The following is a 21,368-nucleotide window of genomic DNA, read 5'->3' as shown; positions in this document are numbered from 1 at the left end:
TGCAGTGACTTAACAGACAATTAAATAAAAACGTAATACCAGAGACAAAGTCAAGACTGACGTCTGACTTTAGACTAGGAAACATTGCTTTCCACTGCACCCAGACCAGCTGGAGTAGTTCTGACCTCAAACCAGTCAATAGGCTAAAAGCCTCCCGAAACACCATTTGTGTCATTTCTGCCGGTAGACGCCGCACCCTCTGGCAAAAGTGAAAACACCCTGGGGGTATTAACTAAATCCCATCACCAGTGGAGGTAGTGGGCTGAAAGGTGTGTGGAAGAATGGCCGGTTTGTGATTTTAATCGAAGCAGAGAATCCCCGTGGCTGAGAAGACGGGAGAGCAGCCTTGCAAGACGGTGTATTACTTCACCCTGTACTGACACTTCAAATTGATGTTATCAACATGGTAATAGACCTACTTTTGCCAGCTCTCTTCATACATTATGCGGGATGACAGCTTACTTAAGGACAACATAAACTAAATCATATTTCCACTAGGTTCTCTGTCTGCTCGCATTTATTTCAGCTTCTACAAGCAGATGGCCTGGCCTCTGTCTCCCATGCCACCCATTGAATTGGCGCACACAGGAAAGTATATTCCACTGTGTCCCTTCCAGAAGTACCTGGAGACGCAGTGAAGAGTAATCTCAGATTACTCCATTGATACCTTTGGAGATATTCTTTAATAGCAGCAATATAACATTTAACATAGAAACAAAAACACATAAATAAATGTGTAAAAGCACACTGACAATAAAGGTCACTGAAGTATTATATCTGGTGTTGGCACTTATTCAAGTGCATTTTACACATCATACACAGAATGAACTGACCATTTTAGTTGCTACAACCGGCTGCTAGTACGAGTCCTCCAGCACAGGATGGAATCAAAATGAAAAGTCTTGGGCTTGCTTAAAAAAAAAATAAATCTTGTAATAAATGTCCTCCGTTTATAATTTTTGGGTACCGTAGGGGCACTGTACAGATGTAAAACTGGCCGTCTTGGTTCATTTGGTGATACCTGCAGTTACCGCTGTTAAACAGCTAATGTGGTTTAATGCTGCAGGTCACAGAATTCAGCAAAACAAACTGCTCATTCTCAGTCCATTACTCCTTGCAATACTTAAAACTAATCACCTACTTAAAATGCATTTTCTTTTATTAATGATGGCACTATAAGATGACCTCGCCATTTGCTTTTCTTGTGACTGTTTTGTTATAAAAATCAACTTGTGTTTTGCACATTGCATTCTTTTTTTGCCTGTGAAGCTGCAGCAGAAAGAAATGTCCCCTGAACTATGCATCCACATCCAGAAATCTTGGTATAGACATTACATTAACAGTATGTTCATACAGCATTTCTTTCAGGGAAATCGCCACAGACGCCAAGTTCGGCTCACAGGCTCAGGCACCATTGTGTCGTTTATCAACAGACTCAACAGACATTTATTTAAATGAAAATCTTGCCACTTAAAATTTTAAACTCCAAGTAAAGCATGTGAAATCCTGTGCAGCAAATTATATTTTATATATGCATACAACACTTGTAAGCTGCAACCTTTCCAATAACACTTACATGCAGGGAATTCTATTAAACATAATTTGGATTAATAGACATTTAAAGGTGGATGAGACAGAAAATTGCCACAATATATGTATAAGTGACGGAAAATTCATGTCACATTTGCTGTTAAAACTTTGCAGACATGCAGGTTGGGGTCTATGTAGATATAATTTCCAGACATAATAATTTAAGCTTATTTGTCCAAAAAGTCCCAATCGTAGTCACACAAAATTTCCCAGAATTCACCGACAGCTTGGCATTATTACATCGCTACAGCTAACAGCTAAGTGTTGCTTCTATACTTTTGTTATTCCACACTGCATCTTACCAACGGTTAATGAACAGTTAAACAACACACACACACACACACACACACACACACACAAAGGTACAAGCACAAAAGTAATATACTGCACGGACCTGTTACCAGGGAAACTGTTGTCAAGTGGTTGCCAGGGAGCACCCACATGTTATAGACTGACAGCATGTACACTCATGTGAAGTTGAAGAGGGAAAACGTAGAGGAGGTATGTTTTGGAAGCCCTCTTTACCCAGAGTGGTGAAACGCATTAAAGGAGTGGAGTGAACGCAAGCTTTTACCTTTAGAGAATACGTCAATGTCACCCCCTTACAGGAGGGTAAAGCTCTCTTTCATTTCATGCATGAGGGACCTCTTTTCCGCATTTTGTTGTTTCTCTCCGCACCGCTCATTTCCCAAAAGAGAAAATTAATAAAAACTGGAGTGCAGAACACAATAGAACAAAACAAAAAGGCCTAATGATTAGGATATTGGATCCTAATTCAAAAAATAATTAGGGGTTTGCCATTTAGGTTATGAGACAATAAGAACTCCCGGTATTAAACAAATGGTTGCTTATGCCTTATCTAAAGGGAACAATTCTGCCTTGGTTTAAAAGTTATCTGGCAAATTTTTCATTATGGAATCAAGCGCACTTCATATACTCTTGTTTAGTTGCAGATGTACTATGTTTGTTTGTTTGTAGGTTCAGGAAAAAAAATGATAGTATGCGTGTAATGGGTTAGAGAGTAACACTTTATATTGTGATCCCTGTGAAGCCATCACAGTCATCAAGATTGTGTGTTGTATGCAGTGTGAGCCACAATGTGTCACCTTGGCATTTATCTGCAGATGCTCATTCTGAACTTTAAAATCCTGCTGCATGTTGGGTGTCTTTTTTTTCCCCTCACCAGGAAGGAGTGCGGCGCCTTAATGGACTTGATAATGGGGATCTGTCTTGTGACAGCCATTACCGGCTGAGTTTAATGCGTACTCTCAAGGTAGTATGTTGACATTTTCAGCTTGGCACAACCAAAGGCTTGACTCGTCACGCATGCAGCGCCTGTGTGCCCAGACTTTCAAGGATAATGAGCTAATTTGTTTTTCAACAGGACAGGGCCAACGTTAAGAAAGAGGCAGATTTCAAGGGAAAAGTCACTTTCTCTTCAGAATGAAAAATAAATAAATAAGAATAATAATAATGACTGTCGCTTTTTGGAAGATTTTTCTGAATTTATCTAAATCGGTTTACAACCAAGTTTTCAGCACAGTCATCATGATGAGGTTCTCAAAAGTATAAGGTCATTATTTAGCTGGAAAAGTTAATACATGCAAAACAGAAGTAAATAGGTTTGTGAAATATATATATAGATGTATAAATATATTCTTATTAATTGGCTAAACACATCGACCATCTTGTAACAATACAATGTGGATGTTACTTGGACATGTACCATCCACCTAGATCAGACCAGGCACCCCCACCCTATAGCAATGATACTCCCCCAGCGGGATGCAGCCTGACACAGACACACACACAAAAACAGTTTAGGAACAACTCAAAAAACATGAAAACAGCACAAGGTGTTGAAATATCTGTGAGATGAGCAACAGAGGCCCTTCCCCTCAACCCATATGACCCACAGACCCCCACTAACAACATCCTGTTGCCATCGGCAATTGATTCACTGTATTTTTTATTTAAATGTGATAACACGCGTCCACGTATTTTTAGCATGGGATCATATGGAGATGGTGGGAAGGTCGTACAAGGAGCTACATTACACAGGTCTGTTTTTTTTTTTTTTTAACCGTTTGACATTTCATCAGTGTACTGCTCAACGCAGGAGGATGAATCAGCAACATAAGCCAACAAGCTGATTTATCGCTTAGGATGAAGGCTGCACCTTACTATGAGTCAGGTCTCAGTCACAGTGAAGGCAAAAGCGGATTTCGATGAGTTACTTTGTAAAGTAGGTGAACACATATCTGGCATCAGGCTTCCACATGAACACATGTCCAGCTTTGTTCAAGCTGTGGGAACAGGTGGCTGTGATCTTGTGTGCCAACATGAGCTTCAGTGGAGCTGCTAGGCTAACATACTGTTGGGGCTTTGAACTACCAACACTAGCCACATGTAAGCTATTTAAACGGGTATAATATCACTGGAGTAGGGGGTGGCACACATGCTTTTTAAGCTACTGAGACTATTCATCTGCAGTGAGGCTAAAACTTAAAGCCTAGAATTTTGTCATGTTTATTCGTAAAATTAAAAAAGTAAATGAGGAAAGTGGCGTCTTCAATCAGGGCTGCACAGCTTTGATGTGGTAACTCACTTCACTAAGTCTATGTGAAGGGTGACTACTAATGTTTTTAGTCTGGTGACTGATGTACAGAGTCGTAGTGGTGGTCTTAAATTCTTTGTGTCATGTTATCGGTCTCAAAATATGTTCCTGATTCCTGTTGAAATACGTTGTTTGTAGAACTATACGATGTGGTGCATATCTGGATATAATCCAGATGAGGTTTAATACACATTCATCTACACTTAGCCACATACTGTATCTTGTAATACTTGTTTGGAACAGAGCAAGGAATGACAGAAGGAATGTGTATTTGTGCAGATATTGAGCTAATTTTGCGGATAATTGAGGCCGTCTTCTCGTCTCCCTTGGGTTATGGTTATGCTCTCTTCAGACGCGCCTCTGGCTCCACTCTTAAACCCTTAAACTCAGTGTATCACTTCGGACCGAGATTTATTACCAGTGACGGTTATTCTTCTCACCATTGCGTTTTGAATGAATAGGTTGGATGGATACCTTACTGGGGCATGACACAGACTGGTTTCTGTTTATTTATTCATAAACCTCTAAATGGCAGCTTGCCATCATATATCACCTCCAGTAATCATTATTTGACTGTTTCAAGTGATCGTGTAATGCTCAAAGCGTGCCGTCACTGAACTTTGGGAATAAAGCTTCCAGCAGTTTTCTGCTGCACACACTTGGAACACTTAGGAACAATCAATACATCTCGTATAATTTAAAACGTTCACTTTATTACAACTAGCTTCTCCTGAATGTAACTGTAGTCCCATTTGTGTGTATTTATTCAGATTTAATTGTATCCTTGACATGACGGAAGACGAGGGCCTGCCCTTAGCGATTTCCCGTGATACAAATAAAACTTGAATAAAATGAATTTGCATCTTTGTTGGCTGGATCACATAGCTCAGACTGTTGGCTACATTGAAAAGATCCATGACAACACAATGCTTGGCTGTTTTTTTTCCCCACTCATATTACTATCACATTTATTCAGTGGCTCCACTGTTGCTCAGAAACCCCACACTTGTATTGTTAGCATCAGGTACTGGCTGTTCATGCAGAAGCTGACCAGCATTGGGACCAGAACTACAACAGTGGACATCTCCTCAGGAATCAGAGGACACACAGAGGATACAGAGGAAGATTGAACCAACATGAAAAACAGATTCAGGTCCAGAGAAGTCCAGAGAGAGGCTGATGGTTTATCACTCTGTTCTACTGCCACGGGCAGCGTGAGAAAACTGAAGAATGAGATGGACAAGCTAAAGGCCCCAGTGAGCCATAAGCAAAGTATTATGTATTTCACTGATTCATGGCCACGGAGATTACTCCAGATCCCTTCCTTAACACCACTATCTTTCATATAGTTTGGGCAGATGGGACTAAATTTGAGAGTGGCAATGGAGGAGTTGCTTTTATTAACAAAAAATGAAGCCACCCTAGTCATATTATCCCAAAGCTATGTCACTACTACACTGCATTTGATATCATCGACCTGGCTACCGTGAGACTCGAGGATATTCTAAAATAAAAGTTGGATTTATGATTTATAATGCACCGTGTGAGGAGTGAATTAGGATTGAGTATGCATATCAGCGACACGGATGCATTGACACTTTTTTTCAGCCATATGGCGAGAATACATTTCAAAAAAAAAGAGAGAAAGCGATTCATGTCTACCCACAGATGTTCTAAGCCACAGTGTAGCAGCTGCTGCTAACGGTGCTCTATTGCTACCGAAGCATTAGCTGCAAACTGACACATTGAGTCAATTTATGAAGTAAACTCTGAATTTAAAAACTTGTATCTGTGAGGTGTCTGGGGACAAATATGCATCGCTCAGGCACTTAGAGGTTTTACTCTGGAGGCCTCCGTTTCCTATTTACTCTGATATCACAAAAACCACATCAGGAATAAAACAAAATAGCTTCTAATTTAAACAGTTTCCATTGGGCTCAGATTTTCATGGAAAAGATGTCTGTCTTTGATCATATTCAATGAAACCTCTGCAACTTGGTATTTTTATCATGCGTCATTTAATCCTTAGATCTTGTGCATTACTGCAGTACAGAGGAAAAGGGGCATTCCTGCATGGGCTTGCGGTAATTCATTAATATCTAACATGTTTGAGGTATTGTCAGTGAGATGCAGATGGGCTGAGAAAGACAACGGCAGGATGTGATAAGAGACATGTCGTGTGGCATTAACAGGACAAGCGATGTAAACACTGAAGGACAAGACGAGAAAGAAAAGATGGGGCGAGATATGTGGACAGGGAGAGATCGGAAAACTCCAGACACGAGAGAGACAAAGAAAGAGATGATATCAAAGCAGATGACATGATTACCAAGAGAGGGCGTGAGTAGTTTCCTAATTCCACCCATCCATGTCTGTATAACCAGTGGTGAGTCATGATTATCCTCTGACAATGCGAGCCAATCTTCCTCAGTAACACCATCCAAATCAATCATCCCAAAACCCAAACACATGTTTGCCATAGAAATACTGGGCTCCCTGTACACCTGTTCCAACACTACTGCCAGTAGAGCACCTTGTCCCAACAGGGACAGCTGTATGTTAATTGGAAGAAGGCTAATAAAAAAAAAAAAAAAAACAGAAAGAAAAAACCCCCACACTGGACTGTGTTATTCACATTAGACTGACCACATTAGACCTGGAAGGAACAGCGGCTGTGCTAAGTTGATGAGAGGAAAAGTGACAGTTGAAAGCACAATCAAATACAGACTGATGGGGCTTCGTCTAATGGCTTAATATAAATGCGGTTCCAGAAGGGCATTTGTCTTCTTGTTCAAACAGACATCAGGATAAGGTTAGGGGTAAAATAATGACATTTTACTTTACAGGCTACTACTCCCCACACATGTCTGCTCAGTGCTTCAGGGGAGAGGTTTAAGCCACTTGTTCAGCAGTTGAAACTGATGCCACAAGACGCGACAGCTAGTTGTATCACATTCGGGTGTTGTTGTTTTCGTCACTGTCTGGTGGCATCTGTTTCAGTGTCAGAATAGCTGTCAGTGAATCAGCGCTTTCTGAGAGCTGTGCATTGGGTTTGGCTACATATTACAGCAATTTTGTTTCGGTTTATCTTGTTTACTGACTCTATAAGGAGGGAGTTGTATTATGCCGAGCTCCCCTCCCAGCGTGCATAGAAGTACACTGCAGCGCTTTTGCTTTCGTGTCCCTTGGGTACAAGCTGCCGAAAAATATCCTTGAGCGTGAATTTCACAGGCCAGAAGAGCTATCTTGTTTTGTCAGCTCCGATGTGACAAATAATAAGAACCACATCTCCAAAGCTTATTCAGCATGGGGACCTAGAAGAGGAGACATGAAAGCGCCACAGAACAAAGTGGGTCCAATAGTCGATCCACAAACCATTTAGATTTACTTCAAAATCTCAAGCTAAAACGTAAAGCTTTCAGCAAAAAGAGTGACGGGAAGCCCCGGCACAGTTAGTATGTTTTCGCGAAATACAAAGCTGACTGTTGTGTACATTGCTTTATTAGATTTCACACAGAGCAGAACAACAGCCAGCTTCTCTGTGAGCTACAGTAGTAAGGCCAGTGTTTGCAGGGCGCAGTTTGGATAACAATTATAAACGTCTATAGCGCTTTTGTATGCACACATAATGTTGAAAATTGGTTTTGAAGTTAATGACTGCTGTTCAGTCACAGGGCATGTCTGATAAGAACAACAAGGCGGCCTCTCTGTTTGTACTGCCGCCGTCATACTGAATTATTTAAGTTAGTGTAAGTTAGAGCCATCTCAGCCGGAGCCATTTTTAGATCTCACTAGAGCATGAAGTTTGATTACATTTTTGACATCGGACAATAGAAATATTAACAGCTTCAGAATTTAAACTCTGCGGCACTGAATGACTTCTTGTCCAGCATCGACACACTGACAGGAATTATATATTGTTAAGGTAATTTCTCATCGTTTCATCAATTGTTTTCCTATATAACTGCATTAACAGGATATCGGTTGAGTGTAAAGCCATGTCAGTCATTACGTGGTCAGCACCTTAAACCACAGGTCATCAACAGGGGGTCACACTAGACCTGTCAATCTAAGCTTCCTGTACATTATAGGCCCCGCCCCCTATTGCTTCTGGGTCAATCACGAGGCCACATGCAGTATTACACACCGTCAGGTTCTCCGCATATGGCCGAGAGCCTATTCAGTCCCCAGATGAAATCCAGAAGTGCTCCATTCATCTGTTCATCCAAGGTTAGATGAGCTGTGTGCTTCTCATCAGGGTCAGACCTCTCACTAAACATATCTCAGGTATGTTTAACATTGAAACTTGAATCTGTCAATTATACACACACACCAGTTATGTGTTATGTACCAAGTATGTTTATGTTTACGGCAGTTGCACAGCCCCCCTACTATTGCACATGTTTGAAATAAGGAAATGAATATTTGAACCTGTGTATTATTTGAATAGCTTAATATTGAATGCAACATGATAATAATAATGTATATTTATAAATAGCACTATGCCGAGTTTAATCTAGAATGCATATAGTAGGTAGGGGGTCCCTACTTAATCTGTCATCAGTTGGTGTTCCTTGGCCTGAAAAATATTAAACCTTTAAGCCACAGGTAACCAAATACTGGTTCACAAATCTGGTAGCAGGTCACAAAACATTTCTTAATGGACCTTGTCCAAGATACTTCTTGTTAATTTGGCAAAAACCCCTGCATAATAAATGCTCATCTTTTTATTAAACAAATCTTTTTTGCATTCCACAGGTCTCTAGCTTCAACTTGGTTTACAAAAAAAGCATTTAAACAGGTGGCCTATGACTTTGCAAGCATTGCACTGTTAAAAGGCTCATCTGCAGCCAGTCAACTATGTAGCAATTTTGTAGTTCAAACAACAGTGTTTGAACAGCTCACAGAGGAGTAGGAGCTAATAAATGACAACTAATAATTACTTTTACTGAAATCGCTGCAAAACAGGAAAGAGTGAAGATGTCTGAGTTAGTCGTATGTGGGAGGCAGAAGGAGGGAAAATTCCCTGTGGTCTGTGTCATGGACAAGAACTGCATTGTGGGTCTGCGTCGCCCCAATGTGTGGCATTTCTCAGGTGATGCATATCCGGCTACAGTGTAGGTAACAGAGCTGACCCACACAAATGGTGTAGACCGGACAGAGAACCCTCAATCTAGCTTGAGGCCACCAGGAGTCATTTATAATCCCACTATAATGCAAAAGACTCAAAATAAATGTATCGTCTTTGAAGCTCAAGCTAATCTACTACTTTCAAAGAACGTTAATTGTAGTGTGTTGAATTGTATTGCACTACACAACACAGACATTATCCATTCAAATGTGTTTAGTGCCATGCTGTTCTGCTGCGGTGTGCTGCACCGAGCCGCTGTTATTGTACCTATACTTCCCTGAAAAGAAGCCGTGTACTGTACTAAGCGCATTTCTGCTATTCTACCTGTCAATTGTCTGGAGGGTGTAATTTACTGAAGCGAAATACTCCATCACAGTTCAGATGGTATGGGCAGTCTCTGCGTCAATAGTATTGACGGGGATATGTACCCTTATCGTAGCCTGACAGGAAGGACTGGGAAAGAGCCGTGGAGGTTTATCTTCTCAAAAGAGAGAAAGACGATTCATCTTTAGCCCAGCTGTAGTCCTAAATGTTGACCTAAGCCTTGGTCCAGCTGCCATACAGTACTGATTTCCCACATATCTCCCTTCTGTGTGGTGAAGAGCTATTATGTTGTGGGAAGCTGCCAAAAGTGGAGTGGACAGGCCCATTCATAAGAAAATGACACTACAGCCCGTCTCCTCTTAGCTGAGCCTGATATGGATCTTTTAAAGCTCCTATGAATCTTCAACCAGCTCAGACATAAAAAGTGCACTTTGTGCCAGTTTTCTTGCTGAATGTTTTAAAGTCATCAGTGAGTAATTTAGCTGTGGGTGTCTCACTCTCAGCACTCTCATGTTACGAGTGTCAAGTGATGATAAAGATCAATTTTTATGTGTTTTTGCATGAAGACATGTAAGCACAAATTTGGCGGTCACTGTTATCTCCAAACCTAACCTCTTTTTCTGGTCATGTTCTGAAACACATTGATGTACAACATTTTGTTGTCGTTTTATATTTAGGAGAGATAGGTTTGCTCTCATCCTGAAAATAGCAAGCTGTCACATCTCCCGATTAATATAAAACGGGCAACATTTCATTCTGAATCACGTATTCCATGCCGTCTCAATAATTAGGTCTGAGTTACAACCAGTGCCACTGCAGGGTAGAGTGGTGTCAACAACATTGCAGCGTTTATCTCAGTAGTGACTCTCTCCTTTGAATCCTAGGACTGTGCTCTGAGTCAGAGCAAACTAAATGAGGTGATGTCTTATTTAGACTGTCACCGAGACCGACCGAACTTATGCAATATTACAGCGGTGGTTTATTTGATGCCTTCAAATTACATTGGTGAAATGAGGGCAAGACACTGATGGCATCCGGTTTTCATGGGAAAACAGATTGCGCTGTCTCGCGTCTTGATGAAAACTTTCCAGCTCCCTAGCCCATCTGTGCAAAATTGAACAGTGGACTGGCCTGCTGAGGCACAGAGCAGAAAAGTGTGTGTGCTTTTGTTGATCAAAGTTTAAAAATTCATAGCCCCCCAATGAATTCATCATCCATCAATCAACTATGTCATTACTGTGTAGAAAATGACTGCTTCTCCATAGTGGCCTTGAACGATCAGTAAATCTCTCTTTTCAAAGAAAGCAGCTGTTGTTTGCGTTTCCCCATTGCACACCTTTACCTTATAGAGCAATCTGTCTTTCAATTTCCAATCCATACATTCATCACATTAGTTGATATAACCGTAATATCATAGCAGCGTGATTTTAGGATACTTTGCATGTATTTCCCAGCAAAAAGGGAGATTTTCCTTTAAGGTGCATAGATGCCGCTGCTATTATATGCTAACATTAGATGTCAGATAGCTAGCAGGAAATGAATGATGGCCTCTGTCCACTTCAGGGGGAGCGTTTAAGAGTCATTATTCCGCCATTATCATCCTTGCCAATGACTGTAGCGCACTCTTCCCTCCTGTCAGTTGGCTGTCTGCTGTATAATGGGCCCGAGGCGTCCATTATGAAGCCAAAATGGCTGCAGATGCACTTTACACACAGTCTGCTAAAAGTGGCAGAAGGAAAGGGGTCTTTTAGCACAACTGAAGGTAGAGATTAGACATTAGCAGATGGTGGAACATGGGAAATAGATCACAAATGTGCTAATAATTCTAGAAATATTAGAATGCAACAGTACCCAACGCACAAAATACGGTTTGTTAATCATTCTAGCCACAGTCATATTTACTTACATTTTCTACACCATAATAATGCCATTCATTTCCTGTTAATATACATCTTCATTCATCTGGTATAAGACCGTTTGTAAGCTGAAAATGTTGTTACAATATACCAAAAAATGTAAACTGTCAGATAAAATGAAAGTAGAATGTTTCAATCACTGAGATGCTTGAGCTCACATAGAGGCGGTGAAAAAAGGGGGAGTCCAAGGTGAAAACTACAAACAAACAATCCTAACAGAGCTCCGTCCTTGTGGTTCAGGTGTATCACTGCTCAAAACAAGCCTCAAAGAGATGGGTTGATGCGGAAGGAAGAAGTTCATTTCAATTTAATCTCACAGTTCTCGCCTTGCGCCAGTATCCAAAATTCATCCAGTGGCCTCTGGCGCTCAGTTTACCTCAGGGCCATCAATCACACACTGGGTTCACAATGTGCCCGGTTTGGGTCAATGAAGCACCAGCACAGTTTTTATAATGTTTCCTTCTTTTGTCTTTTTCTGAGTTTGTTGGTTTTAGCATTTTGTTATTTTTCATTCCTAAAAATTGGATACGAATCCATAGGCTCTCCTCACTTCTCTGCTTTGTGCCAACTTACAGCATCTCACAAAAGTGAGTACACCCCTCACATTTTTGTAAATATGTGAGGGGTGTAGCCATTGTCCCTCCCCAGTGTCATGTGACTTGGTAGTGTTACAAGGTCTTAGGTGTGAATAGGGAGCAGGTGTGTTAAATGTGGCGTTACTGCTCTCACACTCTCTCATACTTGTCACTCGAAGAGTGTTCGACGTGAACTCTCTGAGAATCTGAAAAAAGAATTGTTAGTCTACATAAGAATAGCCTAGGCTATAAGAAGATTGTCAACACCCTGAAACTGAGATACAGCACGGTGGCCAAGATCATACAGCGATTTTACGGGACAGCTTCCTCTAAGAACAGGCCTCGCCATGGTCGACCAAAGAAGTTCAGTACCCATGCTGGGGGTCATATCCAGAGGATGTCTTTTGAAATTGGACATATGCGTGCTGCCAGCATTGCTGCAGATGTTGAAGGGGTGGGGGGTCAGCCTGTCAGTACTCCGACCACACGCCGCACACTGCATCCAATTGATCTGCATCGCTGTCATCCCAGAAGGAAGCCTCTTCTAAAGACGATGAACAAGAAAGTCCGCAAACTGTTTACTGAGGACAAGCAGACTAAGGACAGGGGTTGCTGGAACCATGTCCTGTGGTCTGATGAGACCAAGATAAACTTAGAGACACAGATGGTGTCAACCAGGTGAGGAGTACAAAGACAAGTGTGTTTTGCAGTCAGTGATGGTGGGAGTGTCATGGTTTGGGGCTGCGTGAGTGCTGCTGGCACTGGGGAGCTACAGTTCATTGAGGGAACCATGAATGTCAACACATACTGTGACATAATGAAGCAGAGCATGATCCTCTCCCTTCGAAATTCGGCCACAGTATTCCAACATGATAACGACCCAAACGCACCTCCAGGACGACTGCTGCCTTGCTGAAGAAACTGAGGGTAAAGGTGACTGGCCGAGGAAGCACGTGTCCAAACCCTACTGAGCATCTGTGGGGCAAGGTCTCTAACATCCACCAGCTCCATGATGTCGTCATTGAGGAGTGGAAGAGGATTACAGTGGCAACCTATGAAGCTCTAGAGAATTCCATGCCCAAGAGAGTTAAGGTAGTGCTAGAAAATAATGGTTGCCACATGAAATATTGACACTTTTGACACAATTTAGGGGTGTTCTCACTTTTGTTGCTGGCAGTTTAGACATTAATAGCCATTTGTTTAATTATTATAAGAGGACAAGAAATTTACACTGCTATGTGAGCTATTTCACATTGTATCAAAGTGTCATAGGTAAAGGTATATTAATATAATTACAAAAATGTGAGGGGTGTACTCACTTTTTTTCTGTATGTCCTCTCTCCACCAGCCTGTGACCTGGAAATCTCATTGTGCCGTCTTGAAGGAAGTCTCAATTCCTAAAATGCATTTTGAAATAGGAGGGAGGACAGAGGCAAAAATTATGGAACTATTTTTGTCATCCGTGCAGAGAAAAGGCAGAACATACTGTGCCGCATTATGTACAGAATTTATTAAATATACGAGACCACTGACAGATGATTCAGCTGTGTTTTCTGTTGATGGACTTTTGATTTTAGAAAAAAACAAAAATCTGCATCTTTCACTCGTTAAAGCAAAAACTGCATCGTACAAAGGTTTGATCAGCCACAACATTATGACGTGAAGTGTATCATGAAGCAAATAACACTGTCCATCTTATGACAATACAACATTCTGCTGGGAAACGCGTAAAGACGTGTACCACCCACCTAGACCAGACCAGGCACCCCCAACCCATAACAATGACAATGTTAACCTGCCCTCCAAATTCACTAGATTCCCAAACTGATCAAGTACCTGATGGATGCACTGGTACAAGCCTGATCCACTAAGACCCCTCTCCTCAACCCATAGGACCCAAAAGCACCCACTAATAACATTCTGTTACCAGACACCACAGGGCACCCTCAGAAGGCCATGTCCATTCTCCAATGAGTCACAACTACACAATATTAGAGAGATGGTCATAATTTTATGCCTGATCAGTGTATACAGTTTTTAGTGACTAGGCTGCATCAGAAAAAATTGTTAAAATTTAACCTGCAGCTCCAATATACATTTCACTGCTGCCAACTGGCATATGTCATTATATCAGAGCTAAAACACACTCTAGATCTGTAATGCTGTCAATCACGTGACCCCCTACTATGCAAAGTACTACTCTTTCATGCAAAATATTTGCCAAATGCCCTGTTGCACAGGTTGGCATGCATGTATGTCTGACTTTGTGTCTCTCCCACACACACACACCAACAGACCTCCTGCCTCAGAGAAGAATGTTGTCTTCCTTGCGTTCCCCTGAGCATTTGTGCAAAAAGCTACAAATAATCTTACAACCTCTCTCATACCCTTTGCCATGTTCCATCTTGTTCTACGCTATTTTTTCATGTTGTTACACTTCCAGTACAACAAGCCCTTCCAGTCCGTCTACCCGTGTGATGTCTGATGTTCCTTCTTTCCCACTCCTTCCCAGTATGTTATTTAGTTCCCCTGTACTTCCAGCACTTGTGATTTACAGTGCCTTAATGTAGTCTTGCACTTGCAGTCAGCAGATGAAATCGTCATTTGTCACATTAATGGTCCTTCCCCTCCGCCATACATTCACACACACAAACGCACAACACTTTCACAGCGTGACTCCACTGAGAATACCCATCCTCCTATGGCGTCACACCTTTTCTCCCCCTCCTTGCACCTCGCACCTCTATCTCAGACGTCTCGCCTCATCACTAATACCCTTTCCCCGCAATCACACTCCTTTCTCTTCGTTTTGTCCTCCCCATCGTCACTGGATTCGATGCTACGGCATCGCACTTGTATGTTTATGTTGTGCTCATGTCGAGCTGTCATCTCATAATGCTCTGCCTCAAAGTTTTGCAGGATATAATCCAACCTTAGACTGTAGTGCCTCGTGTCAAATTTTTTGCAGACACCGACGCAGACTATATAATTAGGCCAAATTGTGAAATGCAGCAAAAGAGCATTTAATTACTGTTTTGTACAATATGCTCAGCTGTTTATGCTGAAATGATAAAAGCCCTGCTGTTTGAGAAACAGTGAGTTGAATTTTAACGCCGCCGTAGTCTGTCCCGTGCCACATGCAAAATTAGACAGTCCCTGTAGTAGATGATTATGCAGCTCATAACAGAGATAGAGCTTCAAATTAAATGCAAATTCAATATTCTTCATTTAAACTGTTTTGCATGCGGATTCCCACAACCTCCTCGTATCTGTTAATTGCCTTTTTTTTTGCGTGTTTTGTGTTTTATATCCTAAAAGAGGATGCAAGTATCTTTTGCTTTGTGGTTTCTTTACTCCAGATTCAAGGGTCAAGGTTAGGTCAAGACTAGAAGCTCAGAAGTTATGAATATGTATTTTTCCCCAAGGAAATATGAGATAATTTTAGTTTAAATCAGTGTTATATTAGAATAATTGTCATTCTCAGATGATGGACTATGATATATTTTACCTACACTTCACATATCATACTGAAGGTAGTAGAAATAGAAAATGATTATGCAAAAAAAATGCCTTAAATGGGTCGTGGCATACTTTAACAAGATGTTGGAAACATTCCTGATAAAAGGCCCAGATCGACATGATAGCATCATGTAGTTGCTGCAGATCTGTCGGCTGCACATCTATGATGAGAATCTCCTGTTCCACCACATCTCAAAGGTGATGGTCTATTGGATTGAGATGCCTGTGGAGGCCATTGGAGTACAGTGAACTCATTGTCATGTTCAAGGAACCAGTTTCAGATGATATGAGCTTTGTGACATGGTGCATTATCCTGCCAGAAGTAGCCATCAGAAGATGGTACACTGTGGTCATAAAGGGATGGGCATGGTCAGCAACAATACTCAGGTAGGCTGTGGCTTTTACACCATGCTCAATTTGTACTGAGGGGCTCAAAGTGTACCAAGAAAATATCCCCCACGTCATTACACCACCACCACCAGCCTGAACCGTTGATACAAGGCAGGATGGATCCATGCTTTCATGTTGTTTACGCCAAATTCTGACCCTGACATCCAAATGTCACAGCCAAAATGGTCAGAAATGTTGCCTGGTCTGAAGACTCGTCAGACCAGGCAACGTTTTTCCCATCTTCTATTGTTCAATGTTTGTGAGCCTGTGTGAACTGTACTGTCTCAGTTTCCTGTTCTTAGCTGACAGGAGAGGCATCCGGTGTGGTCTTCTGGTGCTGTAGCTCATCTTCTTCAAGGTTGGACGTGTTGTGCATTCAGAGATGGTATTCTGCATTCCTTGGTTGTAACAAGTGGTTATTTGAGTTTGTTGCCTTTCTATCATCTCCAACCAGCCTGCCCATTCTCCTCTGACCTCTCACATCAACAAACACACAGCTCACTGGATATTTTCTCTTTTTCAGACCATTCTCTGTAAACCCTAGAGATGGTTGTGTGTGAAAATCCTGGTAGATCAGCAGTTTCTAAAATAGTCAGACCTGCCCATCTGGCACCAACAACCATACCAACATCAAAGTCACTTATATCCCCTTTCTTCCCTGTTCTGATGCTCAGTTTGAACTTCAGCAAGTTGTCTTGATCACCTCTACATGTCTAAATGCACTGAATTGCAGCCATGTGATTGGCTGATTAGCTATTTGTGTTAACAGGTTTGAACAGGTGTACCTAATAAAGTGGCCAGTGAGCATATGCCGTGTATTATATAGTTTTATTGTATGCAAATAAATATTCATAAATACATTTTGCAATTCTAGTGAATGTCCAAAGGGATACAGTTTACATTAGCTGTTCTAAGACAGTCAAACTCTTTCGTGGTGTATGTTTTTGAACACTGTCCATGGAAGTTGGAATATGTGACGGCTGTTTACAGTGACAGGAAAGAAAAAAACTGTGACTAAACTTAGTGTCATTCCCCTGAATGAGTCATTTTAGTTTTGTTTTTCAACTGTTAGATAATTCCAAGTCCACCCCCTGCCACTACATTTTGAAAAGCTCTTGTGGAGACCAAGCTTTTCTTCTCAATTCCAGACCTAACTCTAATGTTAAAGATGACATTTGACAGATGTGTGGCATTTTGCCCCGCCAGACACAGTAACACGCACTAAGAGGATCAAAAATAGATTTTGCCCAAATTACACGTGTAAGTAAAAATGTTAAGACCCACTACAGACATTACAAGGACGTGTCTGGAGCCTTAATCCTGGCGTGTTTACAGACTTTCACCATGAGCGAGTATATGGAGTGATATTTAGTAGAGACTCGTGCGAGGGATACATTTTTCATATAACCTTCTGCATCCAGCTAAAATATTCCTGATTTATTTTCTTTGTGACAGATTCCTCCCACTCAGCCGCCACTTGGGTTCTGTTTTCCTAAGACCCACACTGTCTCCTGCAGCTCCCTGATTCATCTGCTGTTTTCAAGTGGCTGTTACCTTTAGCGAGCGTTTTCCCTTTAATCAGCTGTCTCGTTTTTTGTCTGTGGACAAGGATTAAAGGAGGCCCCCCACCGAATCTCTCATCTACACATTATAATGCAACTTCAGTGCCAGCCCCCTCTTTTCTGTGATCTGTTCTCGACTGCAGAGGCTTAGACATAATCCTAACTAAGATACACAAAGAAACATCCTGAATTTTTAAATCCAGTTGAGTTCACTTTTTTTTTTTTTTAATACGTGCAGAGTTCTTAAAACTTTTATAAATGTATTTAAATAAATAAATAAATAAATAAATTACCTGTTCGAACAACTAGTCTAAGCATGTGTTTTATATCGTTTCGTCTCTCTCAGCTTTCTCCTGTCTGTTCTTTTCTCCGTCCAGCATGCGAGTTGATGAACCAGGGGATCCTCGCTCTGGTTACATCCACGGGCTGTGCAGCCGCCAGTGCTCTGCAGTCTCTGACAGATGCAATGCACATCCCCCACCTCTTCATTCAAAGAAACGGCGATGGCGCACCCCGCACTGCCTGCCAGCTCAACCCCAGCCCTGACGGAGAGAGCTACACGCTGGCTGCCCGTCCGCCGGTCCGAATCAGTGAGGTCCTGCTCACTCTCGTCTCAGAACTACACTGGCAGAAGTTCATCATCTTTTACGAGAGCAACTACGGTGAGTTGGAGCAAATGGGAGCATGCTGATTGCCAAGTGTGCGTCGTAAACGTGACATTTGTCCGTGGGATGAGCTCAGCAATTTCATTTTAATGTAAATGCTCCGTAGCCGTGGCCCGTGTCGGGGGACATCAGGATGCCACTGATGTAAAGCCATATTAACACAGGGAGTTCAATAAGTGGGGACTGAGATGAAAGAGCATCACCACTCCCACTCAGAGGCACACATAGGAAACTCACACATGCTGCACTTGCTGCTGACAAGTATATCAAAACTTCAGGAGAAATTGTAAGTATAAACAAGATCCAGTCACCGCGTTCGCCATTAGAAGGATTCCTATGAAGAGACAAGTCTGGGCCTAATTGGCTCATTTGTGGCACTCTCATTCTGTCAAGGTGTGTCCCAACTGCATTTTTAAATTTTTTTTTATTTAACATATTCTCCACTGTTCTGGATTTGTGTTTCATTGTTCTCACCATGACGCCCCTGAGAGCCAGGCCTTCTTCAACTCACATTTGGCTAAAGGCTCTGCGGATCAAGGAGTGATTGGCAAGGCAACGCAATTGCAGACAGATGAAGGGAGAAAAATGCTGCACCGCCATTCCTCAGATGAGACTCTGCCTCTGCTGGCTAATCTTTTTACTACTTAGAAGGGTGCAATCTAGAGGGGAGTATAAATCTGTTTTATTTTTTCAGTACCGGACACAGCTGAGCTATAGTTGATGTAGTACATATAGTAAAGCGAGCCCTGGGGGAAATGCGGCCACCCACCGCGCAGTTATGGAGACGGTGGCTCGCTGCATCCATGTAGATATACTGTATGAGACATGTTGCCTCACATTAACAGGGATCTGCCCTTGGATTTGCCTTTGACATTGGCAACTTTCGTAGGAAGCGCACTCTCAGCATTGCGTTGGATCGATGGATATCCCTCTATCGAAGAGCACCTGTCTGGTGTTCTGGCAACCTGTCTCACTGTCTATCTTTATTCTTCTGAGTAGCTAGGTTTCTGTCTGTCTGTCCAACTAAGTCACCATGTGTCTGAGCATCTCTTTTGCTATAGATTTTTCTGACTTGCTCGCTGCCTGTCTGTCAAGTGCTCTTTGTGTCTCTGTCCTTATGCACAGTCACTGTCTGTCTGTGTTACTAATCAGCTGCTTGTCTATCTGTCTGTCTGTCTGTCTGTCTGTCCGTCTCACTAGTTTTCTGTCTGTGCTCTGATTGATAGATCCATCTGCATCTCAGGAGACTTTCAGGCATTTCCTCTCATGTGCATTACACCTCAATTCACTGAACCCCATCCTGTCAGGATCTCTGATAACACTACGCAACACGGTGCAAAACAAAATAAATTGCAAGTCCTATAAGAGGGAACCTAATGTGCTCCGCAGAAGCACTTTCGAAGAATGCTTTCGAAAATGCCATGAATAGTTTTTCGGTTTATAAATTGCAGCTCATTCTCACCTTCTATGCACCTTCTTTGCAGGTTGTTCGAGGTAACTTGGAGATATATATATATACATATATATATATATATATAGATAGATAGATAGATAGATAGATAGATAGATAGATAGATAGATAGATATTTTTTTTTGATACCTTAGCTTCTAGCTCTTCACAAACCAGACTGATGCATCAATTCTCTGTGGGGGCCATACCATCTGTTGCAGGACTCCTTGTTCTCTTTTGTTCTGATAGTTCTGTGTGACTTTGATTGTTTGGGATAATTGTAACGCTGCAGAACTTTAGAGAGCAATCCCTTCTGATGGTGTTGCGCGAAGGATAAACAGTAATAGGAACGTCTAGTCAAATAAAGCTTTTCGCTCCGTTTAATTAGATGCTGTTCATACAAAGTGGCTTTTTTTTTAAATCTGCTACATTAGGTTCTGCAAAGTTGGGAAACACTGACATTTGTGTTTGTGTTACATGGTTTAACTGCATGCTCATTTAATTAAGGAATGTAGCGGGTAATTAGGACGCTCATCACAGAACAGTCCAAATACCCGTGGTGCCTGCCTCGGAGCAGTACCACCGTCTACAGATGAAGTACTCAGTAATGTCTGGTAACGTGCTGGCAGCCAGTTATTTGTGTGGGGGAAACAGTGGTATTTTTACTCTCATTATCCTGTATTTTTAAGAAATGTAGTCAAAGGTTTAATTTGTCACACACTTGACTTGATTTTGCTTTCCTAGACAAGATAATCCTCAATTTATCCCCATATAAAACCCGAACCACAAAAGTAATATGTTTTTGAGGGGGTTTTTGAGGTACTGCAGGGGGGTTGCAAAATCTTTGGTTGGTTAGACATTTTTTGTATTATTTATTTATTTTTTTTAATTTCCCCCACATATATATATATATATTCGTTAAATACACATAACATAAATCCACCACATTTTAATAAAGGGACAAGGGATAGCTTAATATTGAATGAAAAATGATAATAATAATGTATATCTATAAATAGCAGTTTAATATAGAACACATAAAGTAGGTAGGGGGTCCCTACTTAATCTCTCAATCAGTTTGGGGTCCTTGGTCTGAAAAATGTTTAATACCCCTGATTTAAAGTGTTAAGAGAAAGAATATACTTCTACTTAACACTTTTTTTTTCATTTAATAAAGGAACCCCTCATTTCTCAAATCTTGCCGCCTTTTCAAACAAAACTGATTTGGCCAGATTTTGGCCGAGGAACAGATCCAAGAATGTGATACGAATCAGACTCTCGGTGCCAGATTCTTGTGCGACAGCGTAAAGAGTTGGTTTGATGGGAATATTTCAGTCAATACCAAAATAGTTCTAAGGTTCAGTAATCAGTGATGCACGCCCACTCTGGTCGTTGTTTGACTTGGTCTTGTGAATGCTATCATTCCAGTATCATACAACATGTACAGAGGGGTAAAATTTAATTGACCGATCAAATTTAGAAACAGAGTTCAAGAGATTTAGAAAAAAAAAATTATGTCTTTGCTGGGCTACTCTTGAAAGAGTTTTGCTGGGTTCACCAAGAAATACTCTGACAATTTATTCAATACATCAAAGCAGGTCTCATGTTTCTCCACTAGCCCCCGGTGGA

At 41.4% G+C, this 21,368-nt stretch overlaps 1 protein-coding gene across 3 annotated transcripts in view; it reads left to right on the top strand.

Moving 5' to 3' along the window:
* Positions 1 to 21,368, top strand: part of grid1a (glutamate receptor, ionotropic, delta 1a) — a 219,928-nt gene that overhangs the window by 112,947 nt on the left and 85,613 nt on the right. For all 3 annotated transcript variants that reach the window (XM_047603751.1, XM_047603750.1, XM_047603752.1), the window contains exon 3: positions 18,002 to 18,286. In XM_047603751.1, the coding sequence (XP_047459707.1) occupies positions 18,002 to 18,286 (285 nt within the window). The remainder of the gene's footprint in view (positions 1 to 18,001; positions 18,287 to 21,368) is intronic.

Source organism: Mugil cephalus, chromosome 13 (genome assembly GCF_022458985.1).
Source record: "Mugil cephalus isolate CIBA_MC_2020 chromosome 13, CIBA_Mcephalus_1.1, whole genome shotgun sequence".
Classification (NCBI taxonomy): domain Eukaryota; kingdom Metazoa; phylum Chordata; class Actinopteri; order Mugiliformes; family Mugilidae; genus Mugil; species Mugil cephalus.
The sequence above is the reverse complement of the archived record's forward strand: the minus strand, read 5'-3'. Positions and strand labels throughout refer to the sequence as shown.